At 44.7% G+C, this 18,308-nt stretch overlaps 1 protein-coding gene across 1 annotated transcript in view; it reads right to left on the bottom strand.

The window, feature by feature from the left end:
• The window catches only part of LOC119172991 (ubiquitin carboxyl-terminal hydrolase 8), a 246,966-nt gene that overhangs the window by 202,754 nt on the left and 25,904 nt on the right, over nucleotides 1–18,308 (bottom strand). Inside the window, exons 3-5 of the mRNA XM_075893916.1 lie at nucleotides 10,587–10,731; nucleotides 2,975–3,060; nucleotides 1,216–1,361 (exon numbers count right to left, since the gene is read on the bottom strand). Of these exons, the coding sequence (XP_075750031.1) occupies nucleotides 1,216–1,361; nucleotides 2,975–3,060; nucleotides 10,587–10,731 (377 nt within the window). The remainder of the gene's footprint in view (nucleotides 1–1,215; nucleotides 1,362–2,974; nucleotides 3,061–10,586; nucleotides 10,732–18,308) is intronic.

An 18,308-nucleotide genomic window follows, 5' to 3' on the forward strand; every position in this document is an offset into this window, starting at 1 on the left:
TACCTAATCAGAGCAGCTGTTTGTACGTATTATCAACCAAATCAGCTAGCCGCAAGTGATGGATGATACGAATGGAATAGAATAATGCAAAAGTCACCGCTCCAGAATAACCTGCCTCCATCTCGGCGTTGTCAGATACACATGACAGCGGGCGGCTGCTGCTGTTAACATGTTGATGCAACTGTTTGGTACATTTACAAAAGCGACTGTAGGCATTGTTTCAACGTGGTTTTCACAATAGCCTTGCTATGCATGGCTGTGAATCGCATCATGAGGCCACTAAAAAAGAATAGAAAGCAGCTGACACGTTTTAAATTTTAAGAATAAACGTTCCTTTGGTTTGCTAGCTCAGATCAGCTATATTTTTTCCTATTTCACTACAACGAAAATCTCGCTTTAACGAAATATTTTCTGCGCCTTGTGAGTTTTGTTGTAGCGGGGTTCAACTGTGCATATTGCCACGTTCCAGTTCCCCAGTTTTGTTATCGTCCCAAAACACTACACAATTCTCAGCGCAAACCGCGCCTGCAGTTTTCGAGAAGCTTCTGAACTGTAGTAGATCATTTCAATGAGATCCCGCCTACTCTGCGAACTGTACAGATTATTCTGGAACCTACGCCACCGCCAGCGATAACGCTAGAACATTCGACGGCAAGAGTATAAATGCCGATGCGCTCCGCCGCTTGTCAGTAGTTGATCGACGGCCGACGCTCTGTTCGCCGCTATCAGTCCAAGACTGCTACTGTAATCGGACTTTCCGTTTACTGGGCACAGGTTCGCCCAAATAAACAGTTAAATTCCAAAGCAAAGTCTCCTGTCTTCGGCCACGTCATGACCCCGTGACAATATTTAAAATCCGCAGAAAAAACTGCTAAGCCCGTGCAGTTTTATGAAGATCACTGAAGAAAAAATAAACAAACAATGTTTTAAGATGGGTTTGCCCTCAAGTCTAGGTCTGCAAAATTTCAGTGGTGACACATGCATCTCCTAAATGACCACGTGTTACAAGCAACCGGCTGCAGTGCCCCAAGCTGCTTGACCCTGTTTTGGCTTCACTTTTTGCAGCTTGTTCTGAGCCCTCCCCTGTGTCTAGCACACTGTACTTTTGCTAAGGCAGTGACTTTATGATGAACAATGCATCATCACAGTGGTTGTGTTGGAGCGACTTGCTAGGCACTGAAAGGGCAAGTGGTTAATACAGAAAGCACAACTCACCAGCTGGTGACTTTGTGAGAGCGCCATCACTGGCTGGTTCTAATGGCTGTGACGGAGAAGGTGGCTTCAGCATCAACTTTGCTGCAGCTTCTTCAGCCTTGCGCTCCTTGAACTCTGCTTCCTTGGCATCCTTCAGGATGGCATACCTTCAGGAAACAAAAGCACGGTTAAGCTTGAAGCACACAACATGAAAGCAAACTTAAATAACTACCACAGGCTTCCCTGACACATCCCTTGACATACGCAATGCTTCCAATCAAAACATCGCAGAGAAAGTGACTTTTTCAAAATATATGCACCATCATCCCATCGACAGCAACATTGCTTCATGTACGAAATGATAAAGAACCCTTGGAAATTTGCCTGTGCCACAATATCATATTTTCTGCATGAGCATAATTAGTATACGTGGCACCCCAAAAATCACCAAACATGGTAAACAGTAATTAACAACTAAATATTATTCTGTGCATGTTTACGTTTCTTTTTTTCACTCTACAACTTTTTAAAACTTACTGGCTGTCAAATGGGACATGAGTCACATGGCAAAAGAGCAGCTGCTGATAACAAACATTTTGAACAATGCAGCCATAGTTGTAAGTCCTGCTGCTGGAAGAGTTATGAAGCACAGTTTTATAGCATGCGATGAAACATAGCAATAAACATACAGGAGGAAGACTAACTACACGAAAATACTCAAGCAGACATTACTGTGAGGCTACAAAAAGAAAGACAGCGCCCCCATTCATATATTCAAGTAAGATATCACTGGCACATCATTCGTGGCAATTCTCAGTTTACTTGATCATGCACATTATTACAGAAAAGCATTCACTATAGAGGAGAACGAACAGACATTCCTGAAGGTTATGACAAACAATTTTTTACAAACTTGGATGCGAGGATCAGGAACTGTTTTTTGTGCATTGAGATCTTTTCTAATCGGACAATGTAACAAGCACAGTGCTCATACAACTTTCAACCTCTTCCTTTTTACAATAAGCAATGTCCAGCTACCTTAAACACTGGGTCTTAAAATTTCTTCCAATATGTGTTGGTGAACGCGGTATTGCAGAGACACATTTTACAAAGGTTAGCGATGCAGTCCCTGCTGTGTATGAGCAGTGCTCCCTTAGACAATTATCGACACTTTTAACGATTTGGCCGATGTAACAAATGCCTCGAGAAAGTGGAATGTGGTAAATTACTCAAGCCTGGAAGTGTATGGAGTGTTTGTCTTTTCATGTGACGTAAAGTGCATACACCTTCCACTACTCGATGCATTTGCACAAGCTTCTCCGAAATGTGGGACATTTCTTGGCCACCTTTTCCCAGTGTTGGGAGAGTTGAGCATCTTCGGCTGGTTTTCTTCGTCATTGTCTCTTGGCTCCCCAGAAGCAATGGTTTCACCAAAAGAACCTGCCTTCTTAAGCCTCTCAATTGGACTGCTCATGCTTTGTGCCATATGACGTTTGTGTAACCATTCAAGGATGGGTCTTACACAACTCACTACATGCTTATACCACTGACAATCAATCCACATTCCAAGTTATCCACATTATGACAGCAAAATTTTTCAATATGAATGGCCTTATTAATGCGCGATGCAAAATAGCACGATGGGATGAACTTCGAAACGTACCGAATCATTAATACAAATATGAAAATCTCGTTCGCTGCAAGGACAGTCACAAAATCAAAATTTTTTTCTGACACGTATTACATAGTTGCACTGAGGTTCAACAATCTTGCTACCAACCGCTTCCGGAGGCTTCTCTTCTGCTGCTCGAGGGTGTCCATCACCCTAGTACACTGATCCACCATCATCAGTTTGTCGTACGTGTCCTGCGAGGAAACCACACAAGCATACTTCGTTTGAAAGATACCACACTTTTTGGCATCTAAGTTTGCTTCTTTACAGTTGTACCTTTTTTTACATACGTACACAATCCACGCACCAATTTAGTGCTGTTGACTGGACAAATAACTCCCAGGCATGAAAGGAACTGACAACGCAAGTACAAGTACTGTTATGAGAAGCAATGGCTATTTACAGTAAACATCTGCTTGAAAAAGCTGCATCTGTATTTATAAGTGCCATTTTAATTTCATCAAGACAGATGCATCAAACCAGCAAAGCATTAGGACCAGTTCATAATTATACTAGATGTAAGATGCCTGTTCAAGTCAGTTTCCCATTTTGTTCACAGAAAAAGAAGCTGCACATCTCTGAAGCTCTTGTGGGACTGAGAAGAGCTAGATGCATGGTGGTAGTTTTAAATGAGTAAAACTACCAGTAGCTTTATTTGGAATTCGGCAATCTGGAGGTCTGGGCTTGAGCAGCTTACATATGGTCAGGTACTATTTTCATTTCTTTCTGGACAGTGCTTAAGGGAGATGTTCATTATAAGTTTGGTGTGTTTAAAGAAAATGCTACTTGAGAGTTTGTGCTCCTGCCATCCACATGTTTTCATCCAATCTGCAAACTTGCCATTTTTGTTCCTCCATTTATGAAGCAGGAACTAAGAAATGAGTACATGAAAAACACAGTTCGGTATAAAACATGTGCTGTGCATGCTGATGAATATTGTACAATACGTAGGCATTAACATGTGGGATTAGATCATGGACAGACGATATACTTCTTTGGAGCTCCATTTCCATGAAAAAAATATTCTTACAAAAGACATCAAGTAAAAAGATAATGAAAGAAAGGTCAATTTACACTTTATATATTCTCATTCTTCTTATATCTGGCTTGCTGGATCGAAATAGAACTGTATTCTATTTCAGAGGCAGCCCCGCTTTCTATGCAGTCAAGCTGCATTTGCGAGTGCGTGCATTTGTTTTTAAGACCTTTTTTTATTTACAATACCTGCAGTTGTGCAGGTGAGTAAATGAAGCAAATAAAACTATAAAAATGCAAAATTTTAACTGCACAAAGCAACAGGCAAAACATATGCTATCATGAAAGATGCACGTGCAGCAAAGATGTATGCAAAACTACACCTCGGGTATACGCACAACTTTCTGGGATAGTTTGTCCTACTTAATTACTGCATGAGGGTAAGGTGAGTTCCCAAGGATGACATTCTATTTCACATGTTTCTATTTGTGCACATTACTAAGCCACAGAGGCCGTGAAGAAGATCAACAGTTTTAATAAACTAAACTTTATAGAGAAATTTCAACTTTTCAGTTGCCAACACATCAATAAAACATCCTACAATAGCTGTCATGAATCAAGAAAGAACGTGGTAAGAGCGAAGACAAAGCATACAAACAAACCCCGCACCAAAACTTATTCGGCTGAAAAAAAAAAAAAAAAAAAGGTATTGGCCACGATGAGTTATGGAGTGGCCCCCTATCGGAAGCGTCGTCTCAATGGGTGCTAGGCAGGAAACTACTTCCGCGGTCCCTCGAGGTTTTGCTGCTGGCACTTCACGAGAACACCTTACACAAGCCTTCCAGGACATTTCTGTAAGCACTTTCAATGATCATGATATATGTGGGGTTAATTAAACGTCCCAAAACCACCATATGATTATGACAGACGCGGTAGTGGAGGGCTCCGGAAATTTCGACCACCTGGGGATCTTTAACATGCACCCAAATCTGAGCACACGGGCCTACAACATTTCCGCCTCCATCCCGCCTCCATTAGAAATGCAGCCGCCGCAACCGGGATTCGATTCCGCGACCTGCGGGTCAGCAGCTGAGTACCTTAGCCACTAGACCACCGCGGCGGGGCCTCTCAAAGCGGTCCTTGAACATGTCTGCCATACAACAACTCGAATGGCGAGAAGCCCGTACTGGTCTGCGGTACTCCGCGGCACGCAAAGAGCAGAGGTGCCAACGATCGATCCCATGACTTGAGTTTTTCTTGACTCAATTTCCACAGCATTTGCTTCAACGTACCATTGAATCACTCCACCAAACCATTACACATGGGATGGTAAGGCGTCGATCTGACATGCTTAATGGCTAACAAATCGTTCACTTCTCTCATTAGCTCAGATGTAAAGCATGACGCCTCATCGCACAGTATCTCATTAGGAAACCCAATGCGAGAAAACCTTTAGATTAATCCCTCGGCGACAGTAGCGGAATCAATCGATGGCAGAGCTACCGCGTCTGGGTGTCGAGTAGCGAAGTCTACCAGTATGTATGTAGCGGTTCCCCGTATGCGATGTGGGCTTTAAAGGTCCTATGATGTCCACCGCCACTCCTTCAAAAGGAGTGTCAATTAAAGGCATGCGACCAAGTGGGGCCTTTTCAACTTTGTTCTTAGGATAGGTCCGCTGGCATATGTCGCAAGAGTGTACATACGTTTTCACTGCCTTTTGAATGCCAGGCCAGTAGAATGCGCTTAAAATGCGGTTGATGGTCCTTTTCATTCTCTGATGCCCAGACGTCAAGGTTTCGTGAGCCAAAGCCAACACTTGACTACGCAATTTTTGGGGTAGCACCACTTGTTGGATCATTTTGTCTGAAGGTCCCTGGTAGCAACGGTATAAAATTCCCTTTTCTATCTTGAATGAGTGAGTTGCACATTTTTCTCGGGACACTTGACCAACTTTCTTTCTACATGAATCTAAAGTTCTGTCTTCTTTTTGAGCTTTGCTCACATCCTCTCTGGTCAAATTCAATGTCTTCATGTCAACCTTAGATGACATCGACCATTCTTAGCTCTTGACACCAACCAACACAGAATCTGGCAAATCTTCTTCCTTCGTTCCTCTTACACATGAATGTCCCAATTTCTACTTACTTCACGGAATTCTATATTTCCACTTTTCGTTGGGATTTCGGACTTCCCTTGCTCCTGGAATATTGCCAACGATGACATCGTACAAAGGTCTTGTCATGGATTTGACCACTGAAATACCCGAAAAATAGGGTGACTGGATTTCAACCTTTGCCACCGGAACACAATACTACTGCCATCGGCGAGGAAAAACGTATCAGTAGTAGCAGTTAGAGCTTCATCTGGCAACGGAGCTCGATGGACTACTATCGTATCGCTTCCCGTGTCTCGCAGCACTGAAACTGTCTGGCCAAATACTAGGCCCTGCAAAACCGGCATCTGGCGAGCCACAGCTTTTGGGTGAGTTCTCACCGTGCTAGCAACATTTCTCTCTGGTTCGTTGGATGGTGGATCAGTACGTTCAGTGGGTTCCTCTTCAGGAGACAGCAAACAAGATGTTTTCTTCATAGAGCCATCTCTTTTCGTGCAGACCTTAGTATCGTGCCCTGGCTTATGGCAATATCCACAGTAATGTTGTTTAAGCTTGGTTCGGCAATCCGAGGCCCTGTGAACAGCTTTATCACATACAAAACACTTTATGATCGTTTTCACAGAAACTTTAGGCATAATTAAGAGAAAAAAAGAGATGAAAATCCAATGTACAGACATCGAGTCTAACTAAGCTGACAAACTAAAACATGTCCTGTAAGTTGTCCAGCTATAATGTTTATGAAAATCAGCAGTCACCAGTGGCGTTGATGGTGGCGGTGACTTGGTGGGTTGAGGCGGCGGACGCTGGCGATGTCTCAGCAGCTGGAGTCACGCGCTGACCAGCATGGCAATGCTTGGCGGAAGACGAGGTAGCCCTTGCCTTAGCAAGAACTGCGGCTGCTTACCAATGCTGGCTCGTTTCGAGGAGGTGATCACCATTCGGAAGGTTCCACCCTCCAGGGGTGGTTCGGGACCTGGAGTTGAAGCCCAGACACCTCGGACGTGGCCTTGAACAGTCACGGCCGGAACGGACACCTGGGACGTGACCTTGAACAGTCTCGGCTGGAACTCTGGAAGGCCGCATACCTCCGAGTACACCATGGGCAGCTGGAGCGTCCTCGCCTTGCCTGACTTCACGCGTTCGGGTCCAGAACCCGACACCGCAGTCACGTGACACGCAGGATCTTCACTCTAGCCAGCTCGATCTCGTTCTGCCCCCGACTCGTCTTCTTCTTCTTCCCTCTCATGCCTTGGCCGTGCAACCTTTCGCGCAAACTTTCTCTACCTTTTGGCGGGCCGCAGTTTCATGCGTGACGTTTCGCGCCGTCATCATCGTTTTTCCGCCGCTCAATCGAGAAGTACCACTGCCGTCGCCTTCAAGCACGTTGCACATAACACCACGGTGCCACCACACTTCACAGACACCACCACGTCACTATACTACACCACAGTGCTCTTCGCTTCGTAGGCATGGCAGTACATGACAAGTTCCTGCGCTGAGTGTTACGCACGGGTACCGATAGCCTACCAAGCTCCCTCACCTGCCTGCTCTCAAATCTGTTGAAGAATGCCTGATAGCTCAACGTCAGCCACGAATGAGTGTCAGGCATTTGATTCAAGGCAGTGGCCACTATGACATGAAGGGGCAGGTGGTTAATGTGCCAATCGACATGGCCAATACTATGCAGTGCCAGCTGCTAAACGGGCCCGACAACACAGCCTTTGACATACACATCATGCGATGGCTCGTTACCTTCTTAGAAAAATGTTCTCGCCGAGAAATGCCCCCTGCACCTTTGAGCGAGCTCCTCTACATCATTCGCTTTGTGAATATGGCAGTGATTTTTTTTTTTTACATAAATAAGGCTCCAAGAAGACTCAAGTTGTAGGGGTCCAACTTGAGTTTGAGAGTGATACAAACGAATTTTGATTTTTAGCACATAGTTTTCATGTCAGGAGAATGCATAATTGACTGAAACAGTGTTATTGCACACATGAGCCATAGCATTTTACTTGCTTGCTAGGTACATATGCCAGCCAACATCGTCTATAGCTTACGAAGGAGAAGGCATTCCATGACTTGTCAAATGGAAAGATTAACCACTGGTTTGGATGTCAACATGAGTGATACAAAAAAAAATTACCACCACAGATGATGTCAATGTCGAGTCATTATGACATAGACTTGATGCTGCATAACATGACATCACATGATGAAGTAGTATTCACATGACATAATCACTTAGTACAGCTTTTGACCAACCCACTGATAACTGAGGACGTGCAAAACTACGTTAAGTACAGGAAGCTTTTGGAGGGTGGCGGGGAAGAATCAATACACCGACTGACAAGGAGGAGGAACAGAGGGCTTGCGCCTTCCAGTCACCTTAAGGGAATGCATGAGCATAGGTCAGCAAACTCACTCAAGAGTCCACTCACTCGGACTCAGATTGAGCCGTGAGTCTCGGTCTGAGTGAGTCTGTACAAGTAAAATTTTGGCGAGTTCGAATCTCTGTGAGTCCATTTGAAAAACATTTCCATCAGGGTGAGTCTGAGTGAGCATGGCTCAGAAAAATTTCGGTGAGTATGAGTTCAAGTGAGTCCGAAGCGAAGATATATTCGTTGAGCGAGTCTGAGTGAGCACAACATTTCTTTGCAGACCGAAGATCCTATCTGCTCATCATTAGCGCTACGATTCTCCTTACCTGGATTCACGTTTATACACATATCTACTCACATGAATTCCAAATGCAAAGCAGTGTCATTCATACACCATTTTATTATTTAGTGATCACCAATTCTGTAGAAGAATGCCTTGACCTGCCCCGCTTCCCACGAATTCTTCCGGGGAAGTTTTTGATAAATATATCACACATTGTCACTCCTTTCAAGATATATTACCTCATTAGCAAGCATTCGTGACTCGTATTCAAAGGTATCATATCAAAAGATGCCATGAAGAGCACCGATTATGTGAAATACTGGTCTTAAAGAGAATTAACACCAAGGTCGATAAAAGTAATTCTAGGCTAACGAACTCATGAGTCAACTCACTCGGACTAACTCATATTCAGATGGAGTCGTGAGTCTGAGTCCAGGTGAGTAACACTTTGGTGAACTTGAGTGTGGATGAAGAAAATTTTAGTCCAAGTGAGTCCGGCTCAGGAAAACTTTGGTGAGTCTAAGTCCGAGTGAGCCTTAAGAGCAAAATACATTTCATGAGTGAGTCTGAGTGAGCTCCACAAGTTCCGCTGACCTATGTGCATCAGGGACCCTATGAATTTTTTTTTAATCCAATGTGTCTAAACAATGTCCACAGCCTCTATTGTGGATGCTGAGCACGGCGCCATCGATCAAGAGGTCGCACGAGAACGTTCCAAGATGGTGTCAGCTTTGTAAAAAGTAAAAGGTAGCAGCTTTTCTTTCCTGCAGGTGATAATCTCCATTAGCCGGTGGGAAGCGTGCACGAACGATTGTCTCAGTGTGTGCTTTCTGCTACGCACTCAACCTCTCAAACGTGACGCAGCCGCAAAAGTCTTCATCGTGTAAGTACTCTTTGCGCACCTAGTGCCTAGCTTCACAACCCATGCTTGAAACAGTTTCTTGTTCCACTGGTAACTGTGTAGACTAACACCGAGCTCTGTTGCATACATCTGGCAATGCATTACCAAGCATTAAAAGCAGCATGTTTGTCACCTTCGAAGGCATCCACTCCTGTTACAATGGGTTCAGTCAAGTTCAAAATGCAAGAAAACCTCTGCATTAGAACATATCGCAGCGTACAAGGAGCTTGAAACTTGTTCAGAAAGCATGTGGCAGCTTTCCACAAGCAGCTGATGCAGCCACTGAGGTCAAGTGATTCTGCCAAGCACATCACACCGACGGTGGCACGCGTTTCCAGTGGTGGCCCCGACGGCTAACATACATACATTAGAGCACCTTGTCATAAACAGAACATAATAAACCAAGCAAATTTACAGTGAAACAAAAATTTGTAATCATCTCTCAATTGGTCATCATCTTATTAGTGGATCAGTCATGACAAGTTGGTTGAGAGATATGAAATTTTCAGTAACACTGCTGGACGAAACTCAGAACGATCATTAAACAGTACGTTTGAACGTGCCTTGATTGCTAATGCCGGAGAGCGCCAGCTGTCAAAGAAGTGGCGCCCACCCTAGGCACTATGTTCTTCTCTTCTCTTTTATTTTCCTTTCCACTTTTGCGCTAAAAAATGGCTTTGAAATAAGTAGGCTCTGTCCATTATGCGATTTGATTAAGTACTTGGTACTTCAATCGCTTAAGCTGGTACGGCACTTCTTTGCCCAGCGCAGACTTCTGCTGCAAGTCACAAATGGAATATTGTAGCTGCAAATCACATCACTTGCTACTCGGGATCTGTAAGCAGGATTCACACTGTTATGCCTGGAAGGGTGCCTATCACACGTTTGCAAAACCAGAACCCATCGCCCAGCTGACACGAGATAACCTCCATATTACACATCTGTCTGTTTGCGTTTGAAATAAGACCCCACTATGCGTAATGCATCTTCCAGGACCTTTTTGCTTTGCTTCATTTCAACCACCTACAATCGAGCTCAATGATATGCAGGTGAGCAAGAGTGTTTCCTACCTTGTTGATCTTGTAGTCTTTGTGCATACGGATGTAGTTTACCATGCTGAAGTAGCGCATGTAAAGAAAGAATGACCTCTCTTCATCACCGTCATTCTTATGCATGTCTGCTACCTCCAGAACTTTCTTCCCGCTTGTGCACAGCCTGGAACACAATATGTAAGATGTATTTTATTGCTTGCACAATGGAGTTTCAATTTATGAAAATCTCTTCACCGAAATTGCTGCTTCAAAGAAAAACGGCCATCATATGGTTGGTATCGACCTGAATTCAACCCAGAGCATCTCTCTGTAAACGAAACTCCAGTTAAATGAAACATATTTTCCTGGTGCCTTCAGAGCCTGCTATAATTTACATCTCTTGGCAACATTGTAGCATATTAATCACTCTTCACAAGACAACCTGCGCCGTTCAAGTGGCTCATCAAAGGATACCGAAGACGGCACAAGCATTGAGTCATTTTTCTCATGCCTCCTTCTGTGACTTACTTCCAGTACTGTAATGAAGATGTACAAGCAACGAGGTGATGACTCAAATTACCCTACAACAGGCAAACTAGCTTTTACCCCTTTAGACTGATGGGAATTGTAATACAGCACTCACAGCAATGGTAAGCATCAGCAGGGCAGATATCCCCATTTAGACAAAGCAAACAAACTTTATTCACATGTTCTTTACTTGGCTAATGAAGCACCTCATTTCAGCAACAGATAGTTTGAAAACATCTTTTTTTTACTTCTTGTCACATTTTTATAAAATTTGACGGGTTTGTGTATATTAGTGTGCCGATTCCAATAACACACTTATTTTTCTAGTGTTATACATAGTTTTTAAAATATTACCCTGTCATACAAGCTATTAAGACGATGGCGTTCCAGACACTGCGATCAGACTCAACTCCGTCTTTAAGGTATAAGGCGAAAATACTTGTTCATTTAACTGCGTTCGGAAGCGCTCTGCTGTCACTTGAGCATCCCTGCGTCCCTCCCTCGCGCTCTTCTTCTTTCTCGTTTTTTTGTCCCAGCCCAGAACGTGAAAAATAATCAACATTCCCGGCCGCGCAAAGTTAAACACATAGTTCAAGTGGGTACAGTCTTTGTATCGGCCTGATCGCAAGGTGACCGCCTTGCAACTTGACCTTGCAAGAACGAATGAGACCGTCTGCGCTGCGGTACACTTCCGTGACCCTTGCAAGCTTCCATAGCTGGCGTGGCGTGTTGTCCACATGCACGAGAACGATGTCCCCTTGCTTCAATGCTGTATTTGATTTCATGTCGGCAAAGTGTGCAGATCGTAATTGCAACAGGTATTATTTTTGCCAACGCTTCCAAAAACTTTCAACCAGCAGCTTCCTGTAGTTGTGTCTGCGTACGGCGTCTGATCGTTTGGAATTACTGTTGACTTCGTCAGTGGTCGCATACGGTATGGAAGTCAACCTTCGTCCAAGGAGAAGTTCGGCTGGCGTCAAAGTGCAAGGTTCTCCTGCATCTGTCTCGATGAAAGTCAGAGGCCTAGAGTTTACCACTGCTTCAACTTCCGCCAGCACTGTCGATATTTCTTCGTAGTTCAGACGAGCTTTGCCGATAATTTTTCACAGCGGAAGCTTCACTGATCGTACAAGGCGCTCCCCACCATCCACCCCACCAAGGAGCATTTGGTGCTATAAACTTCCACGAAATGCCGTTGGTGCTGAGGTGACCAGCGACGTCCTCTTCAGAGAACATTCGGTGTAGCCGCTTTATATCTGCCGATGTCTTGTGAAAGCTTCGTGCGTTGTCAGAATAGATCACCCTAGGTAATCCTCTCCAAGCTGCAAATCGCCGTAGGCACAGCAGGAAAGCCTCGGATGTAATTTCTGAGACAAGCTCGAGATGCACGGCTCTAGATACGGCGCACGTAAAAAGTGCAACGTAGCACTTCATGTCCCCTTTCTCCGTGCGTGCATACAAAGGGCCCGCGAAGTCGACTCCTACAACTTCGAACGGGTTCATTGGTGACACTCGATGACTCGTTAACGGAGCAGTCTCAGCACTTCCTGGGCCCGCACTGAAACGCTTGCATATATTGCAGCCATGCAGCACTATTTTTACCAAAGAGCGAGCTTGACAAATCCAGTAGTGTTCCCGAAGCTGCGTAAGTGTATCTCTAACTCCTCCATGTAAGACTTGAAGATGGGCTCTGTTTGCCAAAAGTGTCGAAAAGTGGTGGCTTGACGGCATTACGATTAGGTGCTTGACATCTTGTGTGGAATGCATGAGGGATAAACGGCCTCCAACCCAAAGAATTCCGTCTTTGTCTATGTAAGGGCGTAGTTCAGCGATTCGAGATGTAGACTCGACTGGTTGGCCATTGGTCAAAGTGGTGAGTTCCTCAAGAAAGCCTTACTCTTGTGTACATCTTATCCAATACTGTTCAGCGTTCCGGATTTCTGTTGCCACGAGATGTCCTGTATGATTACTTCTTTTTCTGAATTGGTCAGTAAATCTGAAAATCCACGCAGTGACTCTGAGTAGGTGCTGAAGCCTGCTGTGCCGTTGAATATCAATTATTGGAACTGAGAAGCGTGTCATCAGTGCGACGTGGACTGTTGTAACTTCACCTCGGGTGGCTTCCGCTATGTCTAGTTCACTGAACTGTAGGGGCCATTCAGACATCGGTTTAGTTAGCCACTCGGGACCATGCCACCATTTCGAGCTGCACAGCAGTCTTTCAAGCGCCGCGCCACGTGTGAGTAGGTCAGCCGGGTTGTCTGTTCCAGGACAGTATCTCCACTTTGATGGATCTGTAGTGCACCTAGTTTCATTGACTCTGTTGGCTATGAACTGTTTCCACTTTTTGACGTCACCTTTTATCCATGACAACATAATGGCAGAATCTGTCCACATCGTGTAGTCAAATTGAACATTCCTCAAAGCGATTTTCACGTATGCCAACATTCTTGAGCCGATTAAGGCAGCCAGCAGCTCCAATTGTGGTAGCGTTGTCTCCTTAATGGGTACGACACGGGACTTCGCAATCAACAGTATCGGCTCCTCAGGACTTGATACGACATATATCGCTATTCCGTATGCCGCTGAACTGGCATCGCAGAAAACATGTACTTGAAGCACATTAAGCTTCCTTGCTCCGCCGCCCAGATAGCGAAGAACGACGACGTCTTGCAGTTGCGGCAGCTGGATGACCCAATCATTCCATTCTTTTTGCAGGTCATTGGGTAGTACTTCATCCCAGCCAATTCCTCGTATCCACAGTCTCTGAAACAATATTCGTATGGCAATAGTATATGGTCCTACAAATCCCAATGGGTCAAACATTCTTGATGCTGACTGCAAGACAAATCGTTTTGTATTCGTCTGTGCTGTCAAAAACCGGAGTAGATTTTCAACCGAAAAGTTGAATTCATCCTTTGCAGGATTCCAAACCAAACCCAGAACCTTGACCGACATTTCGTGAAGAACGACCATCTCATTACTAGTATATTCCACTTGATTTTCAAGCATGCGCATCAAATTTGCTGAATTTGTTGTCCATTTTCGCAATGTCATGCTGGCCGATTTCATTATTGTGCGAGCTTCTCGGCATAGTTTAGCGGCTTCCTCTTTTGTGTCGGCACCAGTGACTAAGTCATCCACGTAAAACGGCTCGGCAAGAGTTTGCGCTGTTTGTGCCATGACAGCCGGTGCTCTTTTCACGTGGTAGAGAATAGTAGCTGTGAGCAAAAACGGGCTACATGTAGCTCCAAAAGGCACTCGTGTCATCCTCCACTCTTGCAGCTTGCCCTTGGATAAATCTCCTTCTGCAAACCAGAGAAAGCGGAAAGCGTCTCTGTCGTCCTCCCGAATCGCAATCTGAAGGAATGTCTTTTCTATGTCCGCGATAACTGCCACCGGGTGCGACCTGAAGCGTAGCAGAATTTGCACGAGGTCTTGGTATAAGTTGTCACCCTTTTCAAGGCAGTCATTAAGGGACTTGCATCATTTGGCATGTGACGAAGCGTCAAACACCACTCTCATTTTCGTCATCAGTGCTTGTTCCCGCATGACTTCCTTGTGCGGCATGTAATATAATTTTGTCACCTCTGCAGATACGTCACTGACTACTTCGGCGTGTCCTGCCCTCAAGTACTCCCTTATGGTACGGTCATACGTTTCGAGCAGTCCTTTCCTGGAGTCGAGACAATTGACAAGCTTGTCCAGTCGAGTAACGGCTACTTGCCTGTTGCTTGCAAGCTTGAAATTATCCTTCCAAGGGAGGGTCACTTCATATCTTCCGTTTATAAAGCTAATCGTTTGCTCAAAATGCCTCATGGTGTTGCTCATTTCAGGTAGCTTGTTTATCGTGTCCGTAATTCCTGTGTTTTCAAGTTCCCAAAAGGAGCGCAAAATATCGTCAAAATCGGTAGCTTGGGCTTTTAGCACACACACCATCATTTTTGAAGTAGTTGGTCGGGACACCAAGTGCGATGTGCTTTCCTAAAAGGTCCATCCAAGCTTGGAGTTCAGTGCGATCAATGATTCGTTGCCTTCGCACCGTGAAACTTCACCGGTCAACACTTTCCACATCTGATCGGACCCGATAAGTACGCTGATGCCACTCTTAGTTATGATAGATGGATGTTGGAGCTCATCGGCAACATCGTTTCCCAGCTTCTTGAAAGACGCAACGAAGGCTACGTCCATTGCAGTCTCTGCGATGTCTTGGCAGATGCTTGGGATCTCTATTGCAGTTAAGACTATTTCCGCGTCGGAAAACTGGCTTCGCAGTCGTAGTTCTACTATGCGACGCCTCTTAGCCTCTTGGTCCGATGTATTTGCGAAAGTATTGAAGGCTATTCGAGTTGCTCCCATGCTTTTCAGCTTGAGGTGCTTGGACAGATCTTCAGTTACGAAAGTCCTCTGACTGCCACCATCAAAAACGGCTCGTATGTAGCGGCAGGTGTCATCATTCATGGCCCATGCTCTGAAAGTCTGAAGAAAAATGCAAGTGGTAGAGCCTTCCTTGACGGGTCTTCTTCCAAGTGATACGCAGACTGTCGTAGTTTTTTCGTAGTTCTTGTTAGCATAGTCTGACTTCCGCAAACACCTGTCGGGATCGCACATGCTTGTAGTGTGTCGAGCTTGGCATCTGGAGCAGGAAATCCTCTTTTTGCAGTCCCGTGCCCGATGTCCTTTGATGGTGCAGCCGAAACACCTTTTGTCGTTGGAAAGCAGTTCCTTCTGCGTCAGTGACAAGTCAGCTGTGCAGGCTTCCGATCCGTGATGGCTGGACGAGCAGAATACGCAGTTGTCCTTTTTTCTCGTAACGAGTTGCTGTGAAGCACAGGTTATATAACGTCGGTTTCCCACGTTGAGAGTACGTCGCCTGACTGGCCACGGGGAGTGTTCCATGTTCTCGTCCTTTGGCATCTTCAAAATCACTCTTTTCCAGGCTTTCCAGCTCAATACACAGGAAGTTGAGCACACGGTCCAGTCCCACGGGTGTAGCTTCAGCTCTCGAGTCATATGCCAACTGGACGGCACATGATCGATGATACTGCACGACTATGTCCTGTGGAAGAGCATGCAGTAGGATGTCGCAGAGCATTGACCAAAATGACGACTTGTGCACACCCAAAGTCTCTAAGCTTCGGATATTCACGAGAACTTGGTCGTACAAGCCGAGTAGTGCTTTGGTGTCAGTCGATGAACGGACAGGGCTCAACATCCGTAGCTTGGCAAAATATTCTTGCTCCAGGCGCGTCTTGTTCCCAAATCGCTTCTGTAGCATTTTGATGGCATCACTGCAGCAACTTTCTGTTGTCGAAAGGCCCGCAATTACTGATGCAGCGTCTCCTATAAGATACAGTCGCAGGTAATGAAACTTCTCTGTGGCAGTGATGCGATTGTTACTATGAACAATTTGGTAAAATTGTTCCCAAAATTCGGTCCACTTGCATAGGTCTTCAAGAAAAGTAGCTATTGTCAGTTTAGGCAATTTAACTCCAGTTCCGTCTGATGTTGCTGCGACTGTTTGGGCAACTGTTTCTTAAGTTCCGGTCGATGTCCTAAGCATGCGATCTTTCTTGCTGAGAATCTCTGGGAGAATGCGCGTAGCACTGTCTTCGTATTGTAAGACAGCGTTATACTCGACTTCGAACTCCTCGTCAGGTATATGCAGCTCAATCTCGTTGTTCAGGTTTTTAGGCTCTTCGTTATTAGCCTTCAGCCTCTCATATATGGAGTTGAGCTGGTCATAGGAGGCAGAGTCGTTAGCGAGGAGCTCACTTGCCTCGTTTATAATCCTCGTGTTCTGTGCTCGCCGCGACGTCCGCTTCGACTTCAGTCGCTCCATGCCGCTGCAGTTGACTGGTAGCCGTCCGTAAGGTCCTAGTTTTTAATCCCGGTTTTTCGGCACCAATATTAAGACGATGGCGTTCCAGACACTGCGATCAGACTCAACTCCGGCTTTAAGGTATAAGGCAAAAAATGTTTATTTAACTGCGCTCGGAAGCGCTCTGCTGTCACTTGAGCGTCTCCGCGTCCCTCACTCACGCTCTTCTTCTTTCTCGTTTCCCTGTCCCAGCCCAGAACGTGAAAAATAATCAACAAAGCTATTATGCTCGTGTCTCGTTATAATGTGACGGAAACCTGCAGCTGGAGGCCAGCAGAACATCAGGCTGGTCTGATAACTGGCCAAGCGAACCCATCATCCTCTTTCGTCTGCTAATCTTCATTGTCTTTTCTATAGCAGCACATACAATCCACGAGCAACGATATCGTATGATACAAGCTATTATGCTCGAGGCATTATGAAACATTTCATATGCCTTTAAGAGCAAGGGTTTCCCAATATTGAGAAAGTTAAAAGTGATTAAGCAAATCAAATCATTTGGAAATGAGAACTAAGTGAAGTAAAACAAGAATAGATGGTCAAGAACAGTTCCCTATAGCATGCACTCTCTCCAAAATCTTATGCTCTCCCTATCTTGGAGGTAAGTCTGATGTAAAATTTCAAGAGCTACAAATATGACAAATGTTTTTTACTGCTCCTGCCAGGCTCTCCTGCAGCTCTCATAAATGTGTTTTGTTTTGTTGATAGATGTTTTGGGTGTTGTTGCTCTTGTGCAGAGATGTGGAAACTAACCCTGGACCCAATAAAGAAAAAAATGTTGTTCGAAAAACTCTTGAAACTGACAAAAATTAGGTAAGAGATATAAAGTCTTTCCTCTAGGGTTGCATCTTTTGAAAAGCGATTAACTAAAACAGAACAATCTATCGCACCGATTGCTGAAGTTGTCCTGCGTGCATTTGACCTAGATAAAGCCATAATTGACTTTCGAGTCCATTAGATCACAGAAATGACGACTTAGAAAAGAGGTACTGAAGAAATAATCTGCTAATATACTACTTAGCTGAATGCTCTCGTGAAACATTTGATGAATTATTAGAGACTGTAACAGACTGATTACATCAAAACTAGACGTTAAGGACTACAACATAGAACATTTTCATAGGGTGGGAGTGCAATAACTCGAGTCCTGTTGTTATGAAGTTGCACAATTTCAGAATCAAGATCACTTTTTGAGTAATGCAAGTAAATTGAAGGACACAAAACTATTCAAAGAAGACTTTTCACTCTGCATAAAGCAGATATCCGGGCAGCTTTGCACAAGAAAAAAAGTGAACTTCACTTCTCCTGGAAAACCTGTTTTCAAGGGTGAAAATATGTCTTAATGCCCTTGC

This window comes from Rhipicephalus microplus, chromosome 4 (assembly GCF_043290135.1).
Source record: "Rhipicephalus microplus isolate Deutch F79 chromosome 4, USDA_Rmic, whole genome shotgun sequence".
Lineage (NCBI taxonomy): Eukaryota > Metazoa > Arthropoda > Arachnida > Ixodida > Ixodidae > Rhipicephalus > Rhipicephalus microplus.